General features: G+C 39.0%; 1 protein-coding gene across 14 annotated transcripts in view; it reads left to right on the forward strand.

The window, feature by feature from the left end:
* Positions 1 to 27,878, forward strand: part of USP54 (ubiquitin specific peptidase 54) — a 77,816-nt gene that overhangs the window by 46,593 nt on the left and 3,345 nt on the right. For 6 of the 14 annotated variants that reach the window (XM_035329438.1, XM_035329436.1, XM_035329440.1 and 3 more), the window contains 14 exons: positions 79 to 225; positions 1,582 to 1,731; positions 3,159 to 3,327; positions 6,360 to 6,530; positions 10,591 to 10,722; positions 10,955 to 11,338; positions 12,527 to 12,758; positions 13,585 to 13,724; positions 14,808 to 14,981; positions 17,951 to 18,070; positions 19,228 to 19,420; positions 21,681 to 23,137; positions 25,988 to 26,106; positions 27,097 to 27,237. In XM_035329438.1, coding sequence (XP_035185329.1) covers positions 79 to 225; positions 1,582 to 1,731; positions 3,159 to 3,327; positions 6,360 to 6,530; positions 10,591 to 10,722; positions 10,955 to 11,338; positions 12,527 to 12,758; positions 13,585 to 13,724; positions 14,808 to 14,981; positions 17,951 to 18,070; positions 19,228 to 19,420; positions 21,681 to 23,137; positions 25,988 to 26,106; positions 27,097 to 27,237 — 3,729 coding nt within the window. The other 8 variants (XM_035329441.1, XM_035329442.1, XM_035329446.1 and 5 more) reach the window with 8 other exon arrangements.

Here is a 27,878-nt window from a genome sequence, read left to right on the forward strand (position 1 = left end):
AATAAAGAATTATTATAACTAACATTATAATAATAGAAAATGTTTATTTTCAATGTTTGTTTTGTTTTAAATCCTCAGAGTAATTGTGGGGAAAAGATACGTATTCGTCGTGTGCTGATGAACGCTCCACAGATCATCACCATTGGCTTGGTGTGGGACTCAGACCACTCTGATCTGGCTGAGGATGTTATTCACAGCCTGGGCACTTGCCTTAAGCTTGGAGATGTGAGTTTTTTGTAATTTCACAGTACCTAAAAGCATGCAACCTTTCTCATGATAGTCTGTGGTGCTGGTTTGAGAAAAGTAAGTCACTACCTCTACCTTTTCAGCCTCTGAATAGAGGGCAGACCCAAAGATCTGGTCTGATTCTGGATGCTTCACAAAAACTGTGAAAGTACTAGTGTAATCACGTGTTTTCAGCTATATAAAATGGCTGTGTAAGGTGCTTGAAAATAAGAGAAAATTAACTTCAGAAAACAGTTTGTCTGAATTAAAAGAAATACGTAGAAGTGTGAGGGAATATTACATTGGGATTTATGCTGGTTTCAATTAAAATACATTTGTACACTTTCCACTTCAAAGAACAGAAGTTTATTACTTTTGAAGGTAAAATACAGTTTCTGGTTGTTTAAATCCTCTTTTCATTTACACCTGTAGTTGTAACAAGTAGAAATTACTTATAACTGAGCAACTTAAAACTGAGAAGTCTCTGAGAAATGGTGGCTGGCATTGTGTGACTGACTGATAGGTTAAATTAACTAGTGTATGGGATACAGAGGTTTGTATATCAGAGGATGCGCTTACTCTACATCAGTTTGTTTTAGAGCTGAGTAATTCATAGGCTGAATCTTGTCTGTGCCATATTCTAGCACGGAGGTATTACATTAAAATACTGAAGAAAAAAAAAAGTCTAGTGCATAGTGAACTAAAATCAGAGCAAGTTAATGGAAGTTAGGAATGCATGTTACTTGCATAGTAAAGCAGTAACACATGAAAAAATGACTCCAGTATTTTTAAATAAAATGGTCAATTGAAATCAGAAAACGTTGTGTATGCCAAGTTCTTTTGACCTACTGATGTCTTCATTTCATCTTTGCTTAAATTAAAATAAATGCCAGTTGTTTACTGTCAGAACTGCATTATTTCTACCAAGTAATGAGGAATGAATAATAGTTTTCAATAGTATTTCATACAATCAGCAAACGTAACAGAGTATATGGAGAATTTCTTTTAGTGCAAAGTAGTTTTACTTGTATACATTTTTAGAGTAGAACCACGTGTCAAATTCTGAGGTGTTATATATCACTATTGTAAACATCTTTAAAGCATGGCCACAGTCTTCAAGACTGACTCGATTCTTGGGTATTTGGTGAGTTGATAGCAGTCTGTTCCTGGTCTGTGTCTCTGGGTTTGCTTAAACATTGGTCAATTACTTTAGTCTTTGACTTGTTTTCTCAATCCAAGCAAAAACAACTGCCTCTCTTGTAGTACTTTTAAGGCCTTCAGAAACAAAGCAGTATGTAAAATGCTGGGGTTTTTTATTGATTTCTGCTTTCATTTTTCTTATTTCCCTTCTTGAAGCTCTTCTTCAGAGTAACTGATGACAGAGCAAAACACTCAGAGCTGTATTTGGTGGGAATGATTTGTTACTATGGAAAGCATTATTCTACCTTTTTCTTCCAAACAAAAATTCGCAAATGGATGTACTTTGATGATGCTCATGTCAAGGAGGTAAGAAAGTAATGCTGAACAAATTTCTGAGACTATTTTTCTAACTACTTGTGTACAAATCCATACTGTTCTTCAAAGATTGAGAAATCTTGTGTGTTTTCCTACTCAAGTTCCATAGCTCTGTACCTTTTTGTGAGCAAAGAAAAGCATTCACAGGAAAGCATACCAGAAATCCCAGAAGTCCTATTCTTGTGTTCTGTTGGCTGCCAATCTTGCTTTCATGTTGTTGTTTGAACCCCTATTGTTTGTTTGTGCACACAGCTGACGTGCTTCTCTTTCCCTTTTTGATGAGTGGTGTTTCTATTTAGTGCCTGCTTTTGGAGTTGCTTGTTGAAGTATCTAGATGCCAGACTTCCATGATGGTTGCTGCCAACAACCAATTTTCTACTTGTTTGTCCCTTTTTTTTAATTCTCACCAAGCATGAGGTCCTTGACATTACAGATACCAGTGTTGGAATCTTGGCACACTGTTACTACATCCCATTAGTTTGTTTTGCTTTATTTCACAACGCTTTCCTTTTATTCCTTCTAGTCATGGAGGCACAAGCACGAGAGAGGAAAACTCTCTGCTAGTTATGCCAAACAGCATCTCGAAGGGAAAACTAATCTTTCCATTTGTTCAGTCACATTTGTCTGCAGCAAAACTGCCAAGGATAGGTACTGCTGTGCTTTAGTTGAATAACTGTGTATAGAGTAGATTTGTTAGAGCAGATGTTTAGCGTATTAATTGAAACCCATATTAGTATATGGGGAAGATTTTTGAGATGAATATGGATATAATAATTGTTTCCTGGCCTATCAAAATGCTTGTGGAGAGTCTTTTAATAGCAGAACAGGTTCACATGCCAAAGTAGCCAGCTTTGAATTAAATTTGCTGTCATGTTGGAAATGTGATTTTTTTTAAATTATTATTTTCATTTTGTTTATGCTGGTGGATGGATTAAGAAATTTTGTTAAATGTTTGGCTTTGACTGATGCAAAACCAGAACATTTCAAAGGATGAACAGCTTTTTATTAAAAAAAAAAAAAAAAAAAACTCTGGAAAGGAAAGATTTTTGTACTCATGTTTTTTGCAAAAATTATAATTTGTTTAGTCATAAGGTAAGGAGTATCTTGATTTTAGTTGAGTTGGTTCCTCTGTGTTCCAAATGTGTTCCTAGCTGGTGTCATAAACACTGCCTTTTTTTCTTAGATAAGGTGAGTCTCAGAGGAATGGAAATGCCTATTTTAAGAAACAGTTTTGAAGTGTTTTCCAACACGTGACCAGTGTTCAGAGCTTTCTTAATGATTTCTGTTCAATACTAGATATGGAAGGAGTTAAAGAATGTCAGAGGAAAAAAATTGAACTGTGAAAGAAGGGGTGGGGAATAGACACTTATAGAAAACGATGACAATCTTGTGTTATTTTGTCATTGTTTTCAAATCAGATTGGTCCAAAATGGAAAGATGTTGTAACAAAATGCATTAAGGGTCATTATCAGCCTTTGCTGCTGCTGTATGCAGATCCAAGAGGAACTCCAGTGTCAACACAAGACTTGCCCCCCCAAGTGGATTTACAGCAATATAGCAGGACTTGCTATGACAGCGAAGACTCAGGTAAGCAGTCTGGACTGCAAGCCTTATGCTGTAGTGTTGTGTGTGATTTATTTTGTTGCTGTTCTTCTGTGTGTGTTTTTGTTAATGGGGTCTTTGGTTGTCAACGCTGATCTAGAGGACTTCTAGTATGTCACCTTTGAACTTCTCTTCCAGTCCAAGACTCTGTTGATTGTTTGGGTAGTAAACTTTTCCAAGAAATGTTGGAGAAAGAAACTAAAGAAAAAAGCTGTGAAGGATCTGTTGTGGAGTGGAAGTAGAGAGGAACAATAAATAATGACTTTAAGGGCTGGGTTCATAAATTCACAATCAGTTTTAACAGGAAAGGAATAATAGCTGGGTTGCTCAAACTCATAGAAATGAAAGGAAGCTGCAGAATTAAACTCAGGAGTGAAGTTAGGGATAAAGTAATCTATGAAATATGAACTGATTTGTGGGAGACTAAAGGGAAAGGGATTGGTGAAGGCATATGCCTGTAGGTGATTATTACTTGTTAATTCTTCATGGTCTGTTTTGCACCAAAAAAAATTACAGCTGCAGATAGATAGCACTTTCTATCAAAGAGGCCTTCAACATATCTTTGCTTCCTGAATCCTTTGTATTATATAGGTAGCGCACTGAATCACAAATGCGTGTCCTACTAAGGTGCTTCAGAGCTTAGAATTAGGTTTGTTCAGCTTGTTGGTAGTGGTCTGATGGGCTCTTGGTTTACTGAATTTCTGGGTTGATTTTGGATGTTAAATGAGGCCTCTAGATACATTGAGAAAGATGGGCAATTGCTATCTAGATAGGGTGAAGAATAGAAACTGGGTGTAGGCTTATTATAATAGTTTAGCAAAAGAAAATTGTTTCTATTTTTATATATTTGGAGAAAATATCCTGTATTAGAGATCAGTTTATAGGTTGCCAAGAACAGCAAGGAAAGACTAAAACCAGAAATGCAGCCTTTTTCCAGAATTCTAGCCTATTTATATAACTGTAATTCCAGGAATGTTTTATGTTATTAGTGGACAATATTTGACCAGGAAACATCAAGTTAGCTAATCCATAGAGAACATCTGTTATCCCCTTAGTTGTGTGCTGACAATTTATTATTAATGAAATAAATCTCCAACTCTTCTTAAAATAAATGCAAATAAAAACAGAAGGAAGAAAACCTTCACTTCTCACTTGACAAGATGTCTTACAATTTATAAACGTATCTTCCTGTTCTGAAGAAAACCAGGAAGTGGGGAGAGGGCCTTTGATGCTATCCATCAGTTGTGAGCATCTCTACAAGTATCAGGTCAATATACGCTATATATAAACTGGCCTTGTGGTTCTGCTTTTTTTTTTTCCAGGAAATACATAGCTAACACTACTTCTCAGTGTCTCTTCAGTATCTAATATTATTGTGTTCTAAAGTGACCTCAGAAAGCTGAACATAAATATATATATATATAAAGAAATTTTAAAATGTGCTTTCTTTCAAATTAAACTCAGAAGGTTACAATGAGTAACCTGCTTTCTCATTTCAAAAACACTTGAGTTGCTCAGGCTTACTTGTGTTGTCTGCAGTGTTCAACATTGATACAGAACTTTTGAAAGAATTTGTGAGATACTGTATGTAGGTTGATGTGCCAGAAAAAATCATACTCTACATAATTTTCCAATCAAATATAAATGGATTGTTTTTTAGTCTTGTTGATATCCAGAGTTTTCTATCCTAATATAGCTTTTTGGAATGGCCTTTTTGTCTCTTCACTGAGTGTAAATACTTGAGGACTGCTCAGTGTTTTCCAGATATCCACAGCCCATAATTCAGAAATGAACTGAAATTGCTTATTCTTAAGCTGTTAATCACAATATCATACCTAAACTGTTGTTGATGGGTTCAGATAAATGCATCTATTCACATCAAAATGTGATACCACAAATTGTGGAGGAAATATTGTCGAAGATGCTGGTTCATGTGTGGAGTGAAGTCCAAATAGTTTCTCTTAATGTTTTTGATTTTCTGTTGAATAGAGACTTCAGTTTATAAATTCTTTACTACGCAGTTCTACAGCACTGATTCCTTTTTCCTATATTCACTTTTCTTTCTGAAACTGTCATTTCCTGTAACAGCTCTGTTCTGTATTTCCTTAGACTTTAAGATTTTTAACCAGTCAGGAGGTGGGGAGAATTTTCTGAGTGTAAAAGCTTTTACATTGCCTGAAGTAGGAGGTCAGCTTACAGGACTTGGTCTCAACAAAAATATGAAGCAGCCTCAGGCTGTGTGCAGAATTAGCTATAATTTTCATCTTTATTTTTCTGCCTTTCTTTAGTTTCTCCACTGACAAATAAGTATGAAATGAAAATTCTGTATGTTCTGGAGTGTATACAGAACATAAAATGGCCAACAGTCTCCCTACTGTTCAGATTTTTACTTTTGTATAATGAAAGTGTTGGGAGGAGGTTGTCCTTTTTTCTTGTCTTAATGAATTTAAGAAGTACTGTACTGAAATTGAATCGAGGTGGTTCATCCATTTCAGTATCCCAGTCATGCAGTGGACCAGCACCAGCTTCTTTAGAAGAAACAGGTTACTTTGCTTTACGGGTAATTTCAGTATGAAATTCTAGATAGGCTTTTGCTTCATAATTAAATGTTATTGTTATGACTTTTGATGTTATTGTTATCTTTATTAATGTTTTGTTCTTGGCTAGTTCTGTTAATTTCAGTGTGGTAGTAATATGTGCTTTGGTAGGCCAATTGACATAGTTTAATTTTGCATAATAAATAGATTTGATAAATTTGGAGTTACCAGAGAGAGAGAAATAAAGGTTTTAAGAACTTATGACCCTCCTTTATCCTCCCAGAGGAGAGGACCTTTCCCGTAAGATTGGGTGTTCTGGTATTTCAGTTCGTATATTAAGTACTCTGTTCTTCCAGTTAACATAACGTGTAGCTGCTTCCGTTCTATTCCTGTGTTGTTTTTTTTTGTTTTTTTTTTAGCCTTTCCTGACTTTTACAAAGGTCTAAAGAGGTTGAAATTTGTCATTGCTTTCTTTACTAGGGAGAGAACCTTCCATCTCAAGTGATACCAGGACAGATTCCTCTACTGACAGCTATCCTTATAAACAGGCACACCACGAGTCTGTGGTCAGTCACTTCTCTTCCGACTCACAGGGGACAGTCATCTACAATGTGGAGAATGATGCAGCTTCACAAAGCAGCAGGGATACAGGTAACAGATACCATTACATCTGAGTAGTCATTGTCACTGAATATGATGAATACAGTGGAGCCCCATGAAAAATGTTTTTATGCAGCCCTTAGCAGAATAATGATCAGTGTTTAGTATCCAGCATGGTTTTGGTTTGTAATGAACTGTAATGTTGACAAAGATCAGCATAATTTTAACTGCTGTTGACCTTTGTAGACTAGCATCTAGCCAGGTAAAAATTTACAGACACTGTTACTGTTATCCACTATCCACCTACTCTTTCTGTCATACAAAATCCTGGAACCTGGGGTCTGTTGTACAGTACCATTGTACAGTCTGGTAAGTGCTGTGCGCAGTTAATTCACTTCAGGAGTTGCAGCTCTCTGGGAAAGGCACTTCTGTCACCAGAATCTCCCATACATGGGTGCTAAAGACTTCCTGTGTAAGTGGATGTTAGTATTTACTTCACTAGGGAGGAGCAAAAGATGTTCCTGTTCTCCCGCCTGTGCTGTGGAGACAAGTTAACTGAGCATTTGCAATGGGAAGGGAGTCTGTCTGTACATTCCTTCAGGCAGCTGAACAGTCAGCCCAAAGACTAGTTGAAAAGAGGTTAGCTGGAAGTCTGAAAGCTTAGATCTGTATTACTCATGCCTAGTGACTGCAGTCAGTCTGTTTCTGCATACAGCACTAACTTGAGTTCTGAAAAAGTAGTGCATGAGTCAAGGGCAGACTTCTCAAGCATCAGAAACATGACCTACTAAATTATTTTGAAGTTACTTTATTGTGCCTTAAAAAACTTTCTAAGATGACATAACTGTTGAATCAGCAACTGTTGGTTGCAGCAGTGTCAACAGCTAACACTCCACTATGTCCTTTTAGTTGCAAAATAGTTGCTGTCTTGTGATAATGTATTCATCTATAGTTCATTTGAAACTATCTATGTTACAAATATTTTTCACATCTAAACCTAGAAGAAAATGGTTCAGGTAGGTTTTCGTCAGTGTTTTTTCATTCTTCATCAAAAGTCTAAGCAATTGTAATCTATGGTTTTAGGTAACTCGAAGGTACTTTACCTAGCACTCTAGGTTCTGGTATTAGTCCTCAGTAGAGTGTGAGAAAGAAGGGAGAGTTGGAGCAGAATTTGAGAGTGATAAGGAAACACAATTTATGTTGAGCTGAAGAGTTCTGAGAAGCCAAAACTGAAAATGTTGGCAGTCTTAATTATATAGTCTTTAAAAGTGGCAGGCAGTTGATTGAATTAGGTTCCTCCCTACAAAATTTGTCATATAAGTCTGTTTAAAAAAAAAAAAAAGAGGATAGTGGGATAGCTGCCAACATGTAAGCAGGTGAATTTCAACATATAACTTGTTGTTCTATAATCTTTTAGTAATATTCTCCTCTTTTTTTTCTTTTTTCTCCTACTGATTCTGTCTGTGTTATTCCTCCAGCACTAGCCCATCTCTCACTATCTAATTTCATTCATCCTCATCTTCCCTGATTCAGCCTTAGTTATAGTCAGTCTGTCCCCTTAGCTAGTCACCTGTCTGGACATTTTCCCCTTTTATTTTTGCCTACCTAAAACCTTTCCAAAAAGCCAATCTCCTGAATCATGCAACTGCTTAGTCATCAAATGTTGATCTGTGGGGCTGTAAGGAAGCCATCCACAATGACCTGTCAACTGTTGCTGCTATTAGTTCTGGGCAAGAGCAGGCTTCTTCATGTAATGGCCATTTACCCCACTACTGCAGCCCAGAATTTTATGGACCCTATCCCACATCGCTTTCCTGGGAAGGACCACCATTGGGTCTTATGACCTCAGACACCTGGGTTCTTCAGGATGAGGGCATGAAGAGTGACTGCATGAGCACTCTCTTGCTCCTACCAACATGTGCTGCTGAGGAAAAATGTGCGTATTCTGGCTGCCCTATTCATGCAACTGAGTTTTTCTTGGGAGGGAGTAGGGGACATTCTGTCTTAACCTGTTTGATTTCATTCTTTTCACTTAGCGTATTCTGACTATCTTCCTCCTCACCCTCCAAAAACCAGAGACCACTACCACCAAAAAACTTTGCTTTAAACATTCCTTTGAATACCACTGTTTGCTTATAAAACCGTCCCACCCATGGAGGATGAGGCATTTAGGAATGTATTCAGCAATGGACACCTTTTTAGGTGTGTGATTGGGCACTCAGAAATCCTGGCCTTTCATTCTAGTAAAAAAAATAAAATGTGTGAAGTTTTAGCTTATATATCTGGTGTTACAATTCCTCTATTCATGCATTCCATTGGGTTTAGTCTTTGTTCCAAAGGGTTCAGGTAGAAACAACATTAGTTAGTGTTCTGCAGACTTTTGATTCTTGGTTTCTCCTCTATGGCTATGAAATGTTCAGTGAGAATGACAAAATCTACAATTTATGAAGTGAGGAGAAATATTTATGTACATCAAGCAGCCTTCATTCTACAAGGTGAAGTTGTCTTCTTGCATTTGTCTGTGCAGACCCTAAGTTAACTCGAGCACCATTGAATATCTTTAGTTTCTGTCACAGGGCACGAATACACTAACATGCTACTGGATGGTAGCCAGTCATTCCTATCAGGTTGCAGACTTCAGGGAAAAATGTTTTGCTTCATAGTATACAACTTCTCTAGTGAAGCATAAGCTTCTTTTACCTTGTAGTGGTTTGCGTCAAGATAAAAGATACTGTTCTTTCAGTCCCTAAAAGACATATGACAGTACATGCTTTGGGGGGAAATGATTTCTCCCAAAGTGCTGACTGACTCATGCTCAATCACCTAAATGTTGTACATCTTGTTTTCATTGCAAGTGTTTCTCTTCTATTCCCTTAGTTCTTTTATGTATTCTTCTTTTTTCTAAAGATTTAGCTATGAAAATTACTCTCTAGTTTGCAAACTAATAGAAACACAAGTCTTGTGTAACTTGTTTTTTGTAGTCTGGATTCCTTCCCTCTCATAGTATCTTAGCAATTGTAGTCAGTGAATTATTTCTTCAAGTGTTTAAAAGTGTGATTTTTACTTTTAAAATCTGCTTTGAATATTGTTGATTTTTATGCTAATTTCTAGAGAAGGGGTAGGCTCAGAAATGCCAACTGGGTAGTCTGGGGGCTGTTAATCCACTGTTGGGTAGTAGGGGTTTTTCTCTGCTGTCATCCTATACAAGGTGAAATTTGGTGATGTAAAGGCTAGAGAAGTCTTTGTAGCTTATTCATAAATTCCCTTCTTACCCTGCATCTCTGCTTGGGACTGCTCACGTGAGTAAAGCCATGCGTGTGTTTGTGCTTGCAGGCTTAGGACTGTGTGTGAGAACCGTAATGTTAAAAGAAATGGCAGTAGAGAAAACTTGTAATTAACTGTCATATACACTTAACTCACCTTTTATGTGAGGAAAAGGAACACAAATTGTGTGCAAGAGAAAATGTTAGGACTTGGACACGTGAGCAAGGGAGTAAGGGAATGTTGTTGTGTGTCAGCTGGATTCGTGCTCCTAATTTGTGTGTATGCTCTTAGTTTGTGGCAGATGTGAATTAACTGGCGTAGCCCTTGAGAGCCAGCTGAGGCTTCTTCATTGTGGCCTAAGCTAACTCAAATTACTTACGCAAAGAGAGCACAGTTAGTGCAGAGAAGCTGATAGTGTGCAGTAATTTATTACTACATGCTGACTTGTTCATGTGTCTGAGCCTTCATTAAACAGACTAATGTCAAGCAAGCTGTCCTCAATTTTTTGTTGGTGGCTCTTAAAACTGACCAAGTATTCAGATAGCAAGAAAGTGACACCCTTAGAGTATTAGAAGACAAGGCACACTCAACTTTTTCTGCTCCCTTTGGATGATCCGTCATTAACCGTGGTGCTTGGAGGGGCTGTATTGCTTATGACCTAAAATGGACATACACCCCACCCTCAGGACAAAACCAATAACTTCTGGTTATGAAAAGTTACCCAGACCTGCCAGTTAGCATTGAAGTGTCTGCAGCTCCTAAGGAGGAGAGCCCTACTGTGTTCAGCACAGAGAGCACTTGGTCCAAAGGCTCTTGTCATCTCAGATGTGTTCTTCTGTCCTTTCAGGGCACCTGACTGACAGTGAGTGTAATCAGAGGCATATTTCCAAAAAGGGCTCACTGGCAGATCGCAAAAGGAGTTCTAGCCGGTCTCGACGAAAAGGAGATGAGGCTCAGTCTTCAGGATACCACAGCGAAGGCAAGAAACATTATTTTATTTGAAATATCAATATATTTCCGAATGTTTTTAAGATCCTCAGAGTGTATGTGTATTTCTTTCCTTGTTTCTTACATCATAGCGTTTTGTCTTGTCTTTGCTTTTGTGTTTGTGTTCTACTTTTCAAAGACTGTATGAAGATGCTGTGACTAGGACTGCTGGCTTAACCTGGAGTTATTTTTGTGGCTGTTGCCCTCTCTTTTATAATCTGCAGGAGAAACCTTGAAAGAGAAACAAGCCCCCAGAGCTACCCCTAAACCATCCAGCAGCACGAGCCGACTGAAGGAATTTAAAGAAACAGTGAGCAATATGATCCACAGCAGACCACAGCAAACTTCTCAAACCAACCAAAATTCATCTCATGGAGGGAGTAGTGCAGATCAGGCTGAAACACGGCCCTCGAAAAACCTATCATCTGCACATTCTCGAGACTGGGAAGTGGAGAGTACCAGTAGTGAGTCTAAATCCAGTTCATCTAGCAGGTACCGGCCAACCTGGAGACCCAAAAGAGAATCTCTGAATATAGACAGCATCTTCAGTAAAGACAAGAGGAAACATTGTGGCTACACTCAGCTTAGTCCCTTCTCTGAAGAGTCAGGTAAGCAGTTGGGAAAAAAAGATTTACTGCAAATATATGGAATTTACAGTCTTCAACTCTTGAGAAGTGAAATTTTGAACATGGCATATAGGTTGGTGGTGACTCGTGTCCTTGAAGACTAGTTTCTATGTGTATTTATGTTGTGTGGGTATGATTTTTGTTTTCCGTGTGTAAAATTTCACATTTCAGGAAGTTATAAGGGAAACTTTATTGTTTCTGCTATTTAAACAGACCCAGTGCTAAACTGCTAAATATCTGAAGATTCATTGCATGGAGTAGCTTTTTTATTGGTCACTTTCTCTAGCTCTTGCTGTTTTAGCATGATAGCTCAGACTGTGGTGCAGCAAGTACCTCAAGCATTAATATGGAGTTTCTCTTGTGAGTATAAGAGCAGCTAATGATGACTTACCTGGGATCATTTTGAACTACAGGCTGTGTAACTTGTACATGAAGACTTTGTCCTAGACCTTGCTGTTTCTTGAAGGTAATAGAATCTCTTGTGAAACAGCTTCAGGTATCTTTTGTTCCCCTGCTTCCCTTTCCACGGTCTGCAAATGAATGTAATGGTTATTTTCCTCCTTTATCAAGAAATGGATGCTCCTAAAACTGTAAAGGGTGTGGAGAGCAGGTGTTTACCCATACCCATCTTTTATACTGTTATGCTACCGGAACTGCTACTCTCCTTTAAGTGCTTAAAGGGGACAGCGTGTGGATGAGAAGGGAGAGATTTGTGTGACTGGCAGCAGGGTTGTGGTTAATGAGGACACGAGCCTTGTCAAATTGTAAATGGCAAAATAAAGTAAAAAGTACAGCATCTGAAGTAAATATGACAGTACAATAACAGCTATGAAGTGGAAATACTAAAGGCACAGTTGGGTATACTGTAAAATGATTTTGCACAAACACAAATTGTTACAGGGAGGAAGGGATTTTTCTTTCTTTATCTGATTGTTGCTTGGGGGGAATATAGTAGCATTAAATGGGAGAGATTTGAAAATGAATTTGAAGAGGTTATTGCTTAATGTTACCAGAAATGATGTAAAAAAATTTTGATTCCTGTTGCTGATTTTAGGTGATATTAAAGGCAGTGCTTCTGGTTTAAGCATAATTGAGAAGCGAAAATGTGTAGATGATTTGCTGTTATGAAACTTGGATCTTCTACTAGGCTATATTCTTTTATCTCAACAGGTAAAGAGCTTATGGAGAATGAGGTGAAGGAACGTGCTGTTCAAGAAACAAGATCAAGCCAGTCAAATGTCAGATACAAACGTGGTGTACTAAGTCGTGGCACTCAGCATATGGTGGATCAACATCCTCATCTAATACAGAGAATGGAGTCGGGATATGAAAGCAGTGAGCGCAACAGCAACAGTCCAGTTAGCCTGGACATGCCCCTGTCTGAAAGCTCAAGCAACCACAGGTAGATTTTAACAAACTTCATTTTTGGAGTGAGGTCTTTGTTTCTTTTTTGTTCTTACATAATGATGTAGGACATTAAAAACAAAACAACAAAGGCAACACAAAAGAGTGGTCCTAGCTTACAGTGCAAATTTATTGGCAAGGGAAATAAGCATCTGAGTGAGACTGATTCCTTTTCTTGTCGGTATATGAATAGCTTAGTGCAAGTGAGAAGGAAATAAATGGTGTTCAGTTGAATGAGGAATGTTGATTAAAATGATGCATCTGAAATAGTCGTACAATTAGTCTCTGATTTGAAAATTCAAATATCAAACTTCACATGTCCTTTGAACCATCTGATTGACCTTTTGATAAACCATTGTTTTTTTTTAAATCTGTTTAGAAATCAACAGCCTTATGACCCTGTCAGTTTGAGAAGTTCACTGAAGTCTTCTAAGATATTTGCAATATTTATATGCAGAAATAAATAGTCATTATAATGTGTTTCTCTCCTTGGCTTGGACAGCTGATGCAGTTACAAACTGAGCATGTTTATAGCCAGGACAACAGATTTTCAGCTGCTAAAATCAGTTGAGAACAGCTATCAGAGACCATGGTTTTAATATGCATTGGATGGTCTTTGGAGTAGATTCGAATTATTGTCCCTTCCCCTTGTTTGCTTTCTCTTCCTCTGTTTCTCCAAAGACTTTCCTGTGGTAGCCTTTTTTTCCCATGAGGATATGAAAGTAAAATGTGAGTAAATATTTTTGTGATCATAGAAAATGTACACACAATTTCTCCTGAAGATAGTAGTAACGTTGTGTACTGTAATTGTTCTCTTTTTGGAGGGACATTCTCATGAAACGGGCAGGTGGATTGGTTCCTGCTTGGCGCAGTATTCCCAAGTCTCACAGTAGCAGTATCCTGGAAGTGGAGTCTAGTTCTTCAACTGGGAGCTGGACAACCAGCCCACGCACCATTGGAAATGGTAGGATGTACTTCTCAGTAGTCGTGGTTCCACAAGATAAATTGTACTGGAGTTATTCTTTACTTTCTGGATGCTTTTCTTTACAGTGGAATTACAAGGAAGGGGAAATGAAACATTGAGCAACATAGCACAGTTTTACAAGATGTAGCTTTACTTTTCCAAAGGGGATTGTAAAAAACTTTATTGGAATATTCCTTTGATCATGTTGTTCTGGTATCTTTTTCAACAAAGATTGACTTAACTGATAAAGTAGAACTGTTTTTCCTATTCTTTCCCATAATTCAGTATTTTGCTGTTGGTGCAAAATGTCTTCTTGAGCATAACTGCTAATAACTTACAGGGTTTACTCCTGAAAAGAAGCTCATAATGGTATATGGCCATGAAAACTGTCACAAATGAGAGTGGATATTTACAGGATGTTTGGGTTAAAGCTGAGCTTTTCTGCAGATAACACATTCTGATTATCCTTCTGAGCAAATACTTCATTCCAGAGAATGTCTGGGGAAGGGAGGAGGGGAGATACTTTCTGAACACAGTGCATAGTCAAAATGAGAGTGAAGACTAATTTCTTCTGTGTTGAGTAGAACGTTGATAAGCTTTTTCTTCCTCCCATTTTTATCTGCTTCTGCACCTGGATGAAAACTCTTCTCAGTTGAAATCTGTTTTACTTTCTAAAGCTAATGATCTGGCTACGTTGTCATAGCATTGGTTACAAATTACAGGCACAATAAAAAGTCTCGAGATTTCAGCAGCGATTTAGGGTTCTCTTCTGATGATTTGCTCTGTTCCATTTGCTGCTTCTTGGGTCAGTGGATTAAAGGATGGACTGTGCTACAGGGGATCATGAAGCTATACTGCAACGGTTCTACCAGAGTCATTGACGCGGAGAGGGCAATTGGAAACCAAATAGCTTGGGCAGAGTTTTAAAACTAAAATTTAACAAAACAGAATTCATCTGAAATTCTGTAGCCTTTGTTTGGTCAGTATGCTATTTGCTAATGGCAGTTGTCTTTTTCATTAACATTGCTTGTTTTTTAATGGATACTTTGGGAGATTTTACTATCAAAACTATTTTTTTGGAAGGTGGGGAGATCTTTGGCCCTTTAAAGAGTGAACTGGATGAATTGCAAGAGGAGGTGGCAAGGAGAGCACGTGAACAAGAACTACGCAGGAAAAGAGAAAAGGAAATGGAGGCAGCAATGGGCTTTAATCCTCGTCCCAGCAGGTTCATGGATCTAGATGAACTGCAGAATCAGGGTAACCTTTTGAATGCAGTATATTTTGCAAGATTGTGGTGCTGGATTTTCTTGAACCTTTGAACTTAATTTTCTACTATATGTCTCTCCCCACCCACCCAGTATTATAATTTTGTACCTTCAGCTAGTGAAAGACTATCAATTTCAAACCTGTTGAACACAGAAAACAATTTGCTATTTTGACCAAATTCTTTCTTGAATGTGACAATAACAAGAAATTTCCTAATGTATAGTGTTTCTATATATTTGGACCTTTATGTTTTTATGTGGTTATATGTACTAGTGATACCTAGATTGAGCTATAAGGGTTCAACCAGCATCTTAGAATGAGCACCTTTCAGATGCCTCAGATCCACCTGCAGCATAACTTGTTCATTTAGACCACTGTTTTGTTTTTGTTTCTTTCTGGTAGCACCACTGACCTAAGCAATTCTGCCTGTTTCTGCCCTTATACTTTCCACTCTCCCTCCCTGCTCAGCTGTGCAACCGCAGCATAGGGGTGGGAACAAGTACTGGGGCAAGCTTATCTGGTCTAGCGTTGAAAATCTGAGCAGGGTTTGACATACATATCTTTCAGAAGGGACAAGAATTAAGAAAAAATAAAAATTAAAAAGCCAAATATTAATTCTTATGTCTCTTCCAAGACTTCTCATGTTTCTGGCTGGGGGTGGCAGCAGAAAAGGTTTAATTGGAATTGGAAGAATGGAACTGCAACTTGAGAGCTTGGTGACAGGATTCACATGTAGCACCTTTGTTTTATTCCTAGTCTCCATCAGCCAGTAAGGGGAGTCAGAGAAGGTGGGGTGACCCACCTAGTAGGGGTTGAATGAAACCTAGTGTGGTATGTAAGGATGGGGTTCTTGGTGGCCATCAGAGGCAAGGAGTGTGGGCTCTGCCCCCTCAAATGGCTGGGACAATCCTACCAAGGCATTGTAGTCTCCTGTGTTGACAAGCCTCCTGGGACCACTACACTACTCTCTCCTACCTGGTGTAGGAGAGGAGAGCTAAGGTGCTGGTGTTGTACAGGACAGACATAGGGATGGAGAGGGGCACCCCACAACAGTGCCAGCTGAAGGCCCAGTGCAGCCAGCGCTCTGCAGCCCATGGCTATTCCAGTTGCTCAGAGCCAGAATGTCACTGTATCAGTGGCAGCTGAAAAATAGGATCTTTGTGAGAATGTCTGACTGTGAACGTTGTTACAGTTTGTGCTTTCAGTGAGCCACTAGGTTATCCTTTATGGTTCTGCTGTGACCTGCAAGTGGCCAGTTGACAAGTTCTGATCTAACATAGTAGACAGATACCTTTTTATTAGTATCGTTTATTTTCATAACACAAATGATAAAATGAAATGGGAACCTCAATTCTTGAGCGCGAGGATGTTGTCTTCTCTGCTTTTCGTGCCCAAAGGGAATAGCAGGGTTTTCCAAGAAATGACCCCTCTTTGATCTCTTGTTGCATTAATTGGTAGAAGCAAAAATAGCTTGGGTTTTCATTCTTAGGAAGAAAGTGAACTAGAATAATGCTTAATCCAAAAAGACTTCAGTGCAATGTTTGAGTTATTGACCTTAGAGCTGGGAAGGTATTCATGTATTCCTTTTAAGCCTTTCCCCACCCCAGTCAGAGATGTAATTGCTTAACATTAACAGACTGCTTGATTGCCTGGAATGCTTGCTTGTACACAGAGCTACAGAACACTTGTGACTCATTTTCCCCTGAAGTAAAATGCTAAACTCATGCAAAGAAAGCTAACTTTAGAATACTGGCCTTGCTTATGAGCCTCAGTAGCCTTGATACTGAAACTGAATGTGCTGCTTGATTAACTCACTGCTCTAACAGATCTCACTTCTCTCAGCAGTAATTGCTTTTCATGAGTTCTTTGGGATTTGTGTGTTTGCATTTGTGCACAAGGGTGCTTGGGAGCAGGTCAGGCCATAGTGTGTGCTATACAAGTTGGTCAAAAAGATACTGATGTTCTCAGTCATAACGGAGACCTTCCAGAAAAGGAGCCCACCCCCAAATGAAGCAGTCTATTTTTGTTTTCTGTTTTCCCTGGCCTCATTTGAATGTGTACATTTTAGGATACAACTTCCTTAATGTTTGCAATGTGACACCAGCATGTCTGGGCATTTTTGCCTCTCAGAACTGGATGTCCTGATGTCAGGACAGTGTTTTATCCTTCCCTGTTGTGTTCAAGGATGATTTATTCTAATTCTCCAGTGCTATTTTCTAAATTGGTGTAAAAAGAATTATTGTCTGTTTTCTGTATCTTTTTGGTTCCTTCCCCATGTTTTTCTTCTAAAGCTACAAGACAATTAGGTTTTCATATTTTGTATGTCTCTTTCACCAGTTGAGTGTATGCACTCAACACATTCAGGGAACTATTTTTTGAATTCATACACGCATTCAAGTCTGAGTATTATTCCGTGGATATTTCAGTAGGTTCAGTTTGAAGACATTTTGTATCGAAGTAATTAGATATCTGAAGAGACAGATGATTTCTGGCAGGGAACTTAGGATAATGTAGTACAAAGAAAGCCCTGACCTGCTGTGTTTTCCCAATTTATTTATTTTTCAATTAATTTAATTCTAAATTTAAGTTAACTCTAATTGATAGAAGCCATCTGAATTAGCTCTGTAACGTGTCCATGCTGTCTTTTTATACTAATTCAGACTGTTGAAAACTGCATGTTAGGCAAGTACAGCTCTCTGAAGTAAGCAAAATTTGAGGAAAAAATCTGCTTTATAAAGTTCTACTCTGTGTGTGTCAAGTATTTCAGGGTGCTCAAGTTATACTCCTGCTGAGGAAAATTTAGGTGTTACCATAGATGATTTGGGATATATGTAGCCTCTGCAAGAGGTTTGCTACCAATGACTCAATGTGTGGAACAATTTGGTGATCACAAATGGGGTGAGGGTAAATGAGGGTTCTGCACAGAATGAAAGCAAAATGAAGGGTGCTGCCCATTGCAGGGAGGAATGATGACTTTGAGAAGTCCATGCAGGAGGCAGACTCAATCTTTGAAGAGTCGCTGAATCAGGAGCAGAAGGGGGATTGTGCTGCAGCTTTGGCTCTCTGTAACGAAGCTATATGTAAGTAACTCTAACCGCTTGAGCTATTGCGCTTTTGACAGTGCTAATATTTTAAACTGTGAAATATTTAATCATGTTAAATTGTCAGGTTGTAATACGGGAATCCAGGTGGTCTTTAGTAAAGTGCTGGGTGACAGATTTTTTTTTTTTTTCAGGCATCTTGTTTTTGGGTTTTTAGTCCTATTCTTCTTCATCTCTGTATTTTCATGTTTGTATCTGTTTTTGTTGTTCTCTCCAGCGCTATGGCAATAACAGCACTGGGATGTTGATGTGTCCTTTCTGGTGCTAAATGCTGCATTTCAGCAAGCACCTCATAGGTAACTCTTTGTGTCACTTGGCCCTCATTTAGCAATTTTTCCCAATCCTCAGGCCAAATTACAAAGGGCATTAAGCTCCCCTGTTTCTCATGGAGGATGTAGCATAGGGAAGAAAACAGTAGCCTACTCTTTATATCTTTTGGATTAATAAAAAAATGAGCCTATGCTGTACCTAACACTCAGGAAGAAAAGCAATAGGACATAGAAGTGCTTAAATGCATTGTGACCTTTGAGAATGTGTGCTATGTGATTTCTTTTTCTTTGGTCTTTTTCCATTATGACTGGCTGGCTGTCTCACCCCATGCTCCTCTCTGTCTGTATAGAATGGCTGCAGACAGGGTAGGCGGTTTCTGTGCATTTGTTAAAATTGAAATTGCCTCTTATGGGCTGCAGAATAAGGGGCAATATACAGCTATTGTGAAATCTCTCTTAGCTTCCATTCCAGCAAGGTATATGCTGAATTTCAGATCCCAGCTTGGTATTCCTACACATAAAGGGAGTCCCAGGTATGGAGCATACAGAAGGAGGAAAGATGAATGAAGCAGCAATGTGGTAGGGTTGGAAAGAGCCTGTGTGAAGGGGATGAGAAGTTGGGCTAAAACATGGTTAATTTTTTCTTTTAACTTTATTTTGGTTTAGTTTCAATTAACTTGTTTGGACACCTGGCTAAGCTGAATGTGCATTAATGGAAACAGTAGCATCCTTGTGATCTGTTGTGTGGCAGTATTTGCATGGTCCATGTTTTATGTTCTTGCTGCATCTTTTTTCTTTTTTTTTTCTTTTTCAATTTTATTCCTTTTTTCTGTTTGTTTTTCTGCTATGTTTTCTTTTGCATTTTAGCTAAACTAAGACTTGCCATGCATGATGCCAGCTCTAGCACTCACAGCAGAGCCCTAGTCGATAAGAAGCTGCAAATCAGTATCCGAAAAGCCCGGAGCCTCCAGGATCGCATGCAGCACCAACAGCCATCGCAGCCGCTGCCGTCGCCAACCTGCCACCCACCACAGGGCGGCACCATGGCCCAGTCTACAAGGTAGTCCAAGTATATCACACAGACCCAGATCTGAGCTGCATCTGAGCAGTACAGTCGGAAAATTAAGTAGCCGATTATATATATTCCCCTGGATAGTGCAAATCCTACAGTGTTGTTCCTCATTGCTTTCTTCTTTAGGTTAAATCATATTTTAAGAGGGTCAGCTACCTTTTTTCCCTTCTCCCCAGTCTTTGTAGAATAGTTCACTGTGCACGTGTTCATAATGTGGGCTGTGACAGAGAATTGTAGCAGTCAGTGCCTTGCAGCATTGATGTTTTGTGTACAGAGAGAAAGAATACGCTAGATGATAACCTGGCCAGAGGGGAATCTTAAGATATAACATGCAACTCTTTACTGTCAGGAGTACTTTGAGGGCTCAGTCAGTAAAAGACTGTACTATCGTCAGTCTTGCTATAGCTGCTTTTACATTGGGAACAGTAGCCAATATGTTTTAGTGCACTGTAGTCTGAAAAGCGTCAAGTACACTGGTCTCTTCTTTCTAGTCTACTTCTCTAGTGGTGCTGTGGTACAGCTCTTGGATCTAGATCCTGATCCTGTCACCTTGACTTACTCTCCCTGATGCTCTGTCGTTCTTCATTTTCCTTCTGTGCTTCCCAGCTTCCTGTAGCCTGGCCTAGCAGGTTCTTCAACATCTTTTCATGATTTTTTTTTCTTCCACATGGTCTTCAACTCTAGCATAATTAACTCTGTGCTATAACTGATCCTTCTTACCCTCTTTAGCATGCAGTTTAACCCTTCTTTCTTCCCATGCCATTCCCTCCTAGCACTAAACCATCCCTGTCCAATTTCTAGGATGTTTCTTGAACTGTTACTTTCCTTTCTCCTTTCTTATATGCTGTATTATCAGAAACTTAGATGAAATCTCAGATGAGAATCCTTTTTCCTTTTCCTTTTTTTAAAATGCCACATACAGCTATATACTAAAGTCAATTAATTTACACACCAGACAAACTATAGCTCATAATGTACTTTTCCTGCAGTAGCTGGATTGTACGTAATGAGGGCTGATCATTTTGTCAATCAGGGGTCCCTTGTATTCTCCTTTATAGGAAAAATGCAGAGCCCCAGTTACACGTTTTGGCAGATTTTAAGAAAATGAAAAAACCTGAATGTTCTAAACTAACTTTGTTCTTGTTGTGCTTGCTCACTGCTGCTTTGTAAAAAGATCATTACTCTTCCAAAGTTGTATTGAACCAAATATTAATATTGCAGCCAGTGAAAAGAATCTACTCATAGCCACAGTTTTGAACTCTTGCTTTGATTAAAAAAAAAATAAAAAAAAAAAATTGTAGACAGTGCAAACCTTGCTGTTAGTCACAGACAAGGTCATTCTGCTACACAACATCAACTAGGTCCTCATAATGTTAACTTCCATTCTATACGTCTCAAGGAGGAAACAAAGCAATGATTTTATGGTTCCCTCAAGTTCTTTGTTGGAGCTGTTTGTAGCCTGTTGTCTCCTCACAGGGACGTGAACTTGGAACTGCTTTTTAGGTCTGCATATTAAAATGCTGAACTAAATGCAGAAAAATGCCAAGGACTTGTATGACCTAAGGACATAACCGTCTTACATTGGTATATAAGAATACAAATGATTATTTAGAAATATACATCAAATACAAATTATTGCAAAAAATGGTTATATATTTAACATGAACTTTATTTAACTTGTTGGACAAATATCTCAAAGCTGAGAATACAGCGATAACATGAGTGAGATTTCAACCTGTTCCTTCCATTTGTCAAGTTATTTTACGTGAAGTTACCTAGAGAGAGAGAACGGTATGGAAATACCAGTTCACATTCAGATCATGAACTTGTCCTAAGTATTTACCAAAAAATCTAATATGTTAATGTTGGAAACAATTTTTATTTTATGTAAATGCTATTTTTACTATTCTCACAATTATTCCTTCTCACACACTCAGTCTGCTAGTTAAAGTGCCTAGGGTGCCGTACAAGAATACTGTGAAAGCTTCTATAAAGCATAACTGTAGTAAAGTAATATCCAAAATATGAAATGGATTCAGCAGTTCAATTATAGTAGGAAATCAGACTTAGAAGCAAAGGACTAGCATGTATGTATCTACTGAATTTTAATACAAAGTCTTCATCGGAATTCAGTTAGCCAAAAAAAAAGTGTGTTTTGAGGAGTATGTAGCATAGGGTAAGTTCTGCACCCTAGGGATAAATGTAAGCAATGATTGCTGCTAATCATTTACCCTTCTGTGTGTTTTAGTGAACAGACTGGCCCGCTCCAAGTACTGCTGAGCCAGGAGGTACCACTGGAACCCAACAAAGAAGTGGAATTTGGGTCCAGTTCTTTCTTCCACCCACCTGCTTCCTGCCATGAATTGCACTCATCATTATATCCAGAGTCTTCCTCCCTGTCCCCTACTGAAAGCAATCCATCCAACAGGATCTCTCCAAACTTCCAGTCTGCTTCTGCTGATTTTCATGACCAAGTTCCCTCTTTTCCCTATAGGCAAGGGTTAGCAGAGAGGCCTGCAAGAACTGAGAATGATGCCCATTATAGTGTGGAATTTATTGACACTACAGCCACAGGGCCAAAAGACTATAGGGAATGCTGCAGTAGCAGCAAGTTAGAAGAGGTTCATAGCATAACACCCATTCTCGCACCTCAGTACAAGTCCAAGGCTAACACACTAAGCTCTGGGTCTTTGCCTACACTGTTGCACTGTCCACATCCACCACAAGCAGCATCTCCTGAAAAGGACAACCAACGCAGTCCTTGTTCCAAACTCGCAAGCTCTCCAGTGCGACCCAGCATTGATCATTTAGGGGGCTATCATGCAATGACCCCTGCAACTTCATCCCCTTCAAAGCAATGCTCCCTGGATCCTTTGCAGAAAACAAATAAGTACTCCAGAGCAAACAGCCATGAGATTTTGTTACCCTCACAGGATGAACATGGCACAGCAGAAAGTTGCACATCTGAGGGTTTTAGTGCAAAGGGACATGTTCGCTCCTTGGCAGAGCAGTTTCAGAAAATGCATGCAGTCTCCCAGAGAAAAGGTACTCATGAAAAAGGCTGGATTGCTGCAGTATGTCAGGAGGAGAAGTCTCCAAAGTTAATACAAAAATCTTTCATCAACCCTTCACCCTGTGGTTACAGACAGCTAATCCATCAAAACCAAGAGAACAAAAACCAGTCTTCTGAAAAATTATATTCAACTGTGGATATTAGGGATGGGGTAGTTTCTTTGGAGGGTTTTAGTGCCCAGCATATTGCTTCTAAGAGTGTTTGTGCTCACAGTGAAGAGCTGTGTAGAAGAGGTGGACAGAATATAGCAGACCCTGCATCCTACCTGGAAAGGCACTGTCATGATGGAGGAATGAAACAGGTGGATGATGGAGCTACTAGTAGCATGGTTGCCTCTATGCCTGTGGACCGTTGGGTGGATAATGTTACTAGGTATTACAGTTCTCAGAAGGATAATAAGAATACTGAATGGCTTCCTGTACCTGGGAGAAGTCCATCCCTTTCTGATCAGAGAGCAGTTGGAGATGACTTGAGCAGGATCCCAGTACATCTGCATCCACAGTGGAATCAAGACACAGAACAGGAGCTCTCAGAACTGGAATCCCTCTATCAGACTAGTCTGCAGGCATCTCAGGCCAGTAGGCCTTTCTTGGGAAGACAGGACAGTGCTAGGTATCCATTTGACCAATCAGGTAAGAATGCTGCAGTTGTTTTTCTTGGTTGACCTGCCGATGTATTTCATTGTAGGTGAAGGTATATTTTCCAGTCAGTTTAATTAAATGGGCATAAATTTGTGCAAAGATGCAGAAAGATTCAGGTTGAAGAATCTAAAACCATTCTAACTGTAGAGGTAGAGAAGCACTGTGATCGCAGTGTCTGGGGAGGATGCAGTAGCTGTTGATCTTGGCAAACAGCAATATCTGTTGATATCTTGTTATCTAGAAATAATTATATCTGTTGATATCTTGTTATCTAGAAATAATTGATCCTTTTTTCAAGTAGGGAGATGGCTGTTTAGGTCAGACTACTGAATTTTGCTGTTTGAAGGTTTTGCATCACCTCTGTGATTCATTAAACTGTTCCTATGCCTGGAATGAATGTTCTCCAAACTTGTGAATTTTAACTGTAATTGTATTGTATTTGAGAGTTTAGTCTGTACGTGGTTGAGGGGAATAACTTTTAAAAGTGTTACTAGGTCTGTGAGAGTTGATTTTTTTTTTTTTTTTTCCTAAGGAACATATGCTTTAAGTTCTGGAAAAGTACTTGTGAAAGTGGCATTGAGGGTACATGGTCTGTGCTAAGATCCTTGAGACCTTGTAGATTAGTTGGTACCAAAAGTAAACTAAGAGATTCTGGTGCTGTTGGTGAGAGCAGCTCGGATATTGCTGGAGATACCTGTTTGAGTGTGATGATCATAGAACCATAGAATATCCTGAGTTGGAAGGGACCCATAAGGATCATCACATCCAACTCCTGGCCCCACACAGGTCTACCCAAAATTTTAGACCATGTGACTAAGTGCACAGTCCAATTGCTTCTTAAATTCAGGCAGGCTTGGTGCAGTGACTACTTCACTGGGGAGCCTGTTCCAGTGTGCGATGATAGCAGCCCAGTTTCATTTAAGGTGTTCTAATCTCCTGCTGGGATAGGACAACACTGATTCCCTGACTAGCACAAGCAAAACAAACTTCTTTTTGATCCATGTCTTTGTATTAGAGCTACAAATTTTCTGATCAAATGCAAAGCAGCCCAAAGCTTGATGAATACCGAAGTGTGTGCATGTGTGTCTAAATGCACAGCATGCATAGCAACATAAGACAGGTTTCCCCATGCCCTGCAACTGTGGGGGTAGGAACCTCTGTTTTTCCTTGTACATCAAGCCAGGCTGTGACCAGAGTGAATACCTTAGTAAGCTCTTGAACAGGTTTTTATACAACAGCTCAAATATTCCATGAAATTCTCATCTTAGCTCTCCTGGCAGAGCTCTCCTGGCAGACCTGATCTGAAGTAAGCCATTTCCTTTTTTTTTTTTTTTTTTTTTTAAGATTAGGCAATATCTCCCCTCAGATACTCTCTTGCATGGGCTTGGATCAGAAGGTCTTCAGTGTTCCTTTTTAGTACACTGATTTGGGATCTTCTTTATGGAAACCTAGCAGGATAGAGCCCACTTGCTTTAATGTTAACTGGAGCCCCAGAGTTCTGTCATGCCCTATTTCTTATGCTAACACTTTTCTTGCCTGTTTTTCCACCACATCATGAGGGATGAGATACGAATATCTTTTTAAAGTTTGTGTTTGAGATCTTTGCTTCTTGTTTGCTGTAACTTTCAAATGCTTCTTCCTAAGCTCTGCAAATTCTGTTTAAAAACAAAACATCTATGTAATGAACTAGGTGAAAATCACCTGAGTAGATCTAGCACAGTGCGCTCGCGCTCTCTCTCTCTCTCTCTCTCTCTCTCTCTCTCTCTCTCTCTCTTTCTCTCTCTCTCTTAACTTGGATTACTTCTTCATTTGGAAATACCGTTTAAGCTTTCTGTACCTTATCAACTATTTTTGTCAGACTTCTGCATTCAGATTCATGGTGAAAATGCCACTGAAGCTCTACTGAAACTTTACAACAGAGTAAGGGCCCAAAGACCCAATCCTCCAAATTCCTTCCCAGTGCAGAAAAGGTGGTGTTGCCAGCACCTTATTTTTCTTCCTTCATAGTGAGATTCCCTGTGACCATTTTTATTAGGCCGTTGATCTACCTGTATATTTCTTGAGAAATTTTAGGATTCTATCTGGTTGGCAGTACACTAAAATAAAGTAACTGTAGTGATCTCTGTTAAAAATAGCACTTTCAGCTGTTTAGCCAGAAGAATGAATGGCTGGCAAACTGTCGCATTGGGTGGCCACAAGCAGATGGCATGTGGGGATCTTAAAGGTGATGAGTCTTATTTACCCCGAGTAACTTCAGGTAACTGGCTTGGTGGCTGATTTTCTGTCCATTGACAGAATCACAGAAATGTAGAGGTGGGAAGAGATCTCTCTGGAGATCATTTAGTCCAACCCTCCTGAAAAGCAGGGCCACCTAGAGCACATTGCACAGGATGGCATCCAGGTGGGTTTTTAGTATCTCCAGAGAAGGAGACTCCCCAGCCTCTCTGGGCAACCTGTTCCAGTGCTCTGTCACTCGGTCACCCTCACAGTAAAGAAGTGTTTTCTCATATTTAACTGGAATGTCTGTAGCCCCCCCAAACCATCTTGCCTCTGTATTAACCAAGTACTGGTGTGCAGCTAAATTGTTAAATCTTAACTCTGTTAAGTAGTTCAATTCACTGTTCCCTAGAAACCTGTAAAGGGTCAAGTGAAACAGGGAGTGAGTGTCTTGGACTCTCCCTTTGACAATGTTGGGAGTTAGCTTATGTATTGATCTTCCAGGAATTTGTGATTACTTCTCATTCTGTGTATTTAGCCTGTCTGTCTCCTGCCAAGATAGACAGAAATGTGACGTAATGTACAAATAAGCCCCGGGAATAACCATAACATTTTCTTTCCCAGTCTCTGCAAACCTGAATGTGAGGAAGCTGCATACTACAGCTGGCATGGGTCTCTCGAAAACCCCAACAGCAGAGATCGAGCGCAATCTGTATGGATCCGCTGTCTCTTCTGTCTCCAAGGTGATGACGTTTATTAAGATGTGCTTAGGAAAGGGAAGGAAGCACTTTGCAAGTAAAAAAAAAAAGTTACAGTCGGGAGAAGTGGAATATATTTTTAAAAAGAAATGTAGTGGGATCATTGATAGTAATATTAGAGAGAATATTAAGTGCAGTCTAGCTCAGAATTAATTAATGGAAACATGAGCAATTCATTCTATGTGTAGCTTGCATGCAATCACATTATCTAAATTCTGACTCTGAGATCACATGCTCCCTGAAAACTTGAAGATCTAGCCTTTGAACGTTTTGGCTTTGCATTCCAACTTAGGATAACTGCTTCTGGATATTACCACTTACAGGGGCACAGATTTTTTTCCCCGGTTTTGACTGTGTCACTGCATGTTCTGAAAGACAGGGGTTTAATGTGATATTTGCTGGCTGCAGTTGGTAGATGGTCACCTCAGAGGGGAAGAAGATGCTTTTTTCTTTTTTCTTTTTTTTTTTTCTGAGGAGAACCTGTTTAAAAAACTGGCAGTTGCCTATCAGTGTCTGTACATGAATATGTATTCATACAAATATTTTGAAGGGGAAATCATACTTTCTATAACACTTCCATACTCATTAAATGGTCTTGCTTATGTAGAACAAGTGAAAAGAAAAATAAAATAATTTCCCTTGCTAACAAGATCAGGAAGCTTCCAGCACTCATCAGATGATCCTGATGTGTTGTTTTTTTTGTAGCTATGAGAAGATTGTACTACTTTATTTTGCTATAGAAAGAAATGCTATAAGGGATAATATTTTTGATAATCAGATCCAGAAAGAGCCATTTGCTTTAAGTTCTCAAGACCTGAATGAAGGATTTCAAAAGAGGAAAGGTCATGGAATTTCATTACAGTGTAAGCAGTCTGTTAGATGTATATTGATCTAGTCCCTATAATTATTATACAAAATTGATGGGGAAAAAAGGAAAAGGAAAGCCTTTTCTGAACTGTGTGATATTATCTACAGGTCACGTATACCAGAGAACATAGCAGGGAACCAGAAGAGGAGGAAATGTACAGTGCAGAGAATTTTCGTCGCATTGCTCGCAGTCTCAGTGGGACAGTTGTCTCGAACAGAGAAGAGACCTTGGTCTCTTCTCACAGTTTTGTAAGTAGAATGATGTATAGCTTTCCAAAGAGCCATTACCTGTGTGTAGAGTTGCTGTTTTTTGTCTGCAATTAGTAGTTCATGAACAAGATGGCAGACAACTTGAACAATAAGCCAAGATGAAAGTTTGTCTTTGTGAATTTTATTCTCTTTCTGGTATAAGAATGAGCTTTTATTTAAATAACAAAGGCATTTTTCTTCAGGAGTCATTGCAGAGTAATACCTGCTGTGGCTTGTAAGCATGTGAGCTAATATTCCTTGCCCAGTATAAAAGGACATCCAGTGTACTCTTTTCAGATGACTTGGTTATTTTTCAATAACGTTTCTAATACAGCTTTGATCTTTTAAAAAAAAGATTGCACTAGCCATATGAAGGTTTTTGCTCTATTGTGTGTATATTCAGCAACTGGCATTTTTAGCAAGCAAAGGTAAGCATAAAGGGGAGATGATTCTAGAATTGGTACATAACATGCAGCCAATTACATACAGGAATTAACTAAGAATAGGTAGGGTTGTTTTTTTTCTCCTCCTTCCTCTGTTGAAGTAGTCTAACTGGAAGTTAAAACTGCCAGTGAGGAAAACAGTAATAGAATAGTATTGGTGCTGAGCGGCATAACCAGCTACAATGTGAAGATTTGGCT

Source organism: Oxyura jamaicensis, chromosome 6 (assembly GCF_011077185.1).
Source record: "Oxyura jamaicensis isolate SHBP4307 breed ruddy duck chromosome 6, BPBGC_Ojam_1.0, whole genome shotgun sequence".
Taxonomy (NCBI): Eukaryota; Metazoa; Chordata; class Aves; order Anseriformes; family Anatidae; genus Oxyura; species Oxyura jamaicensis.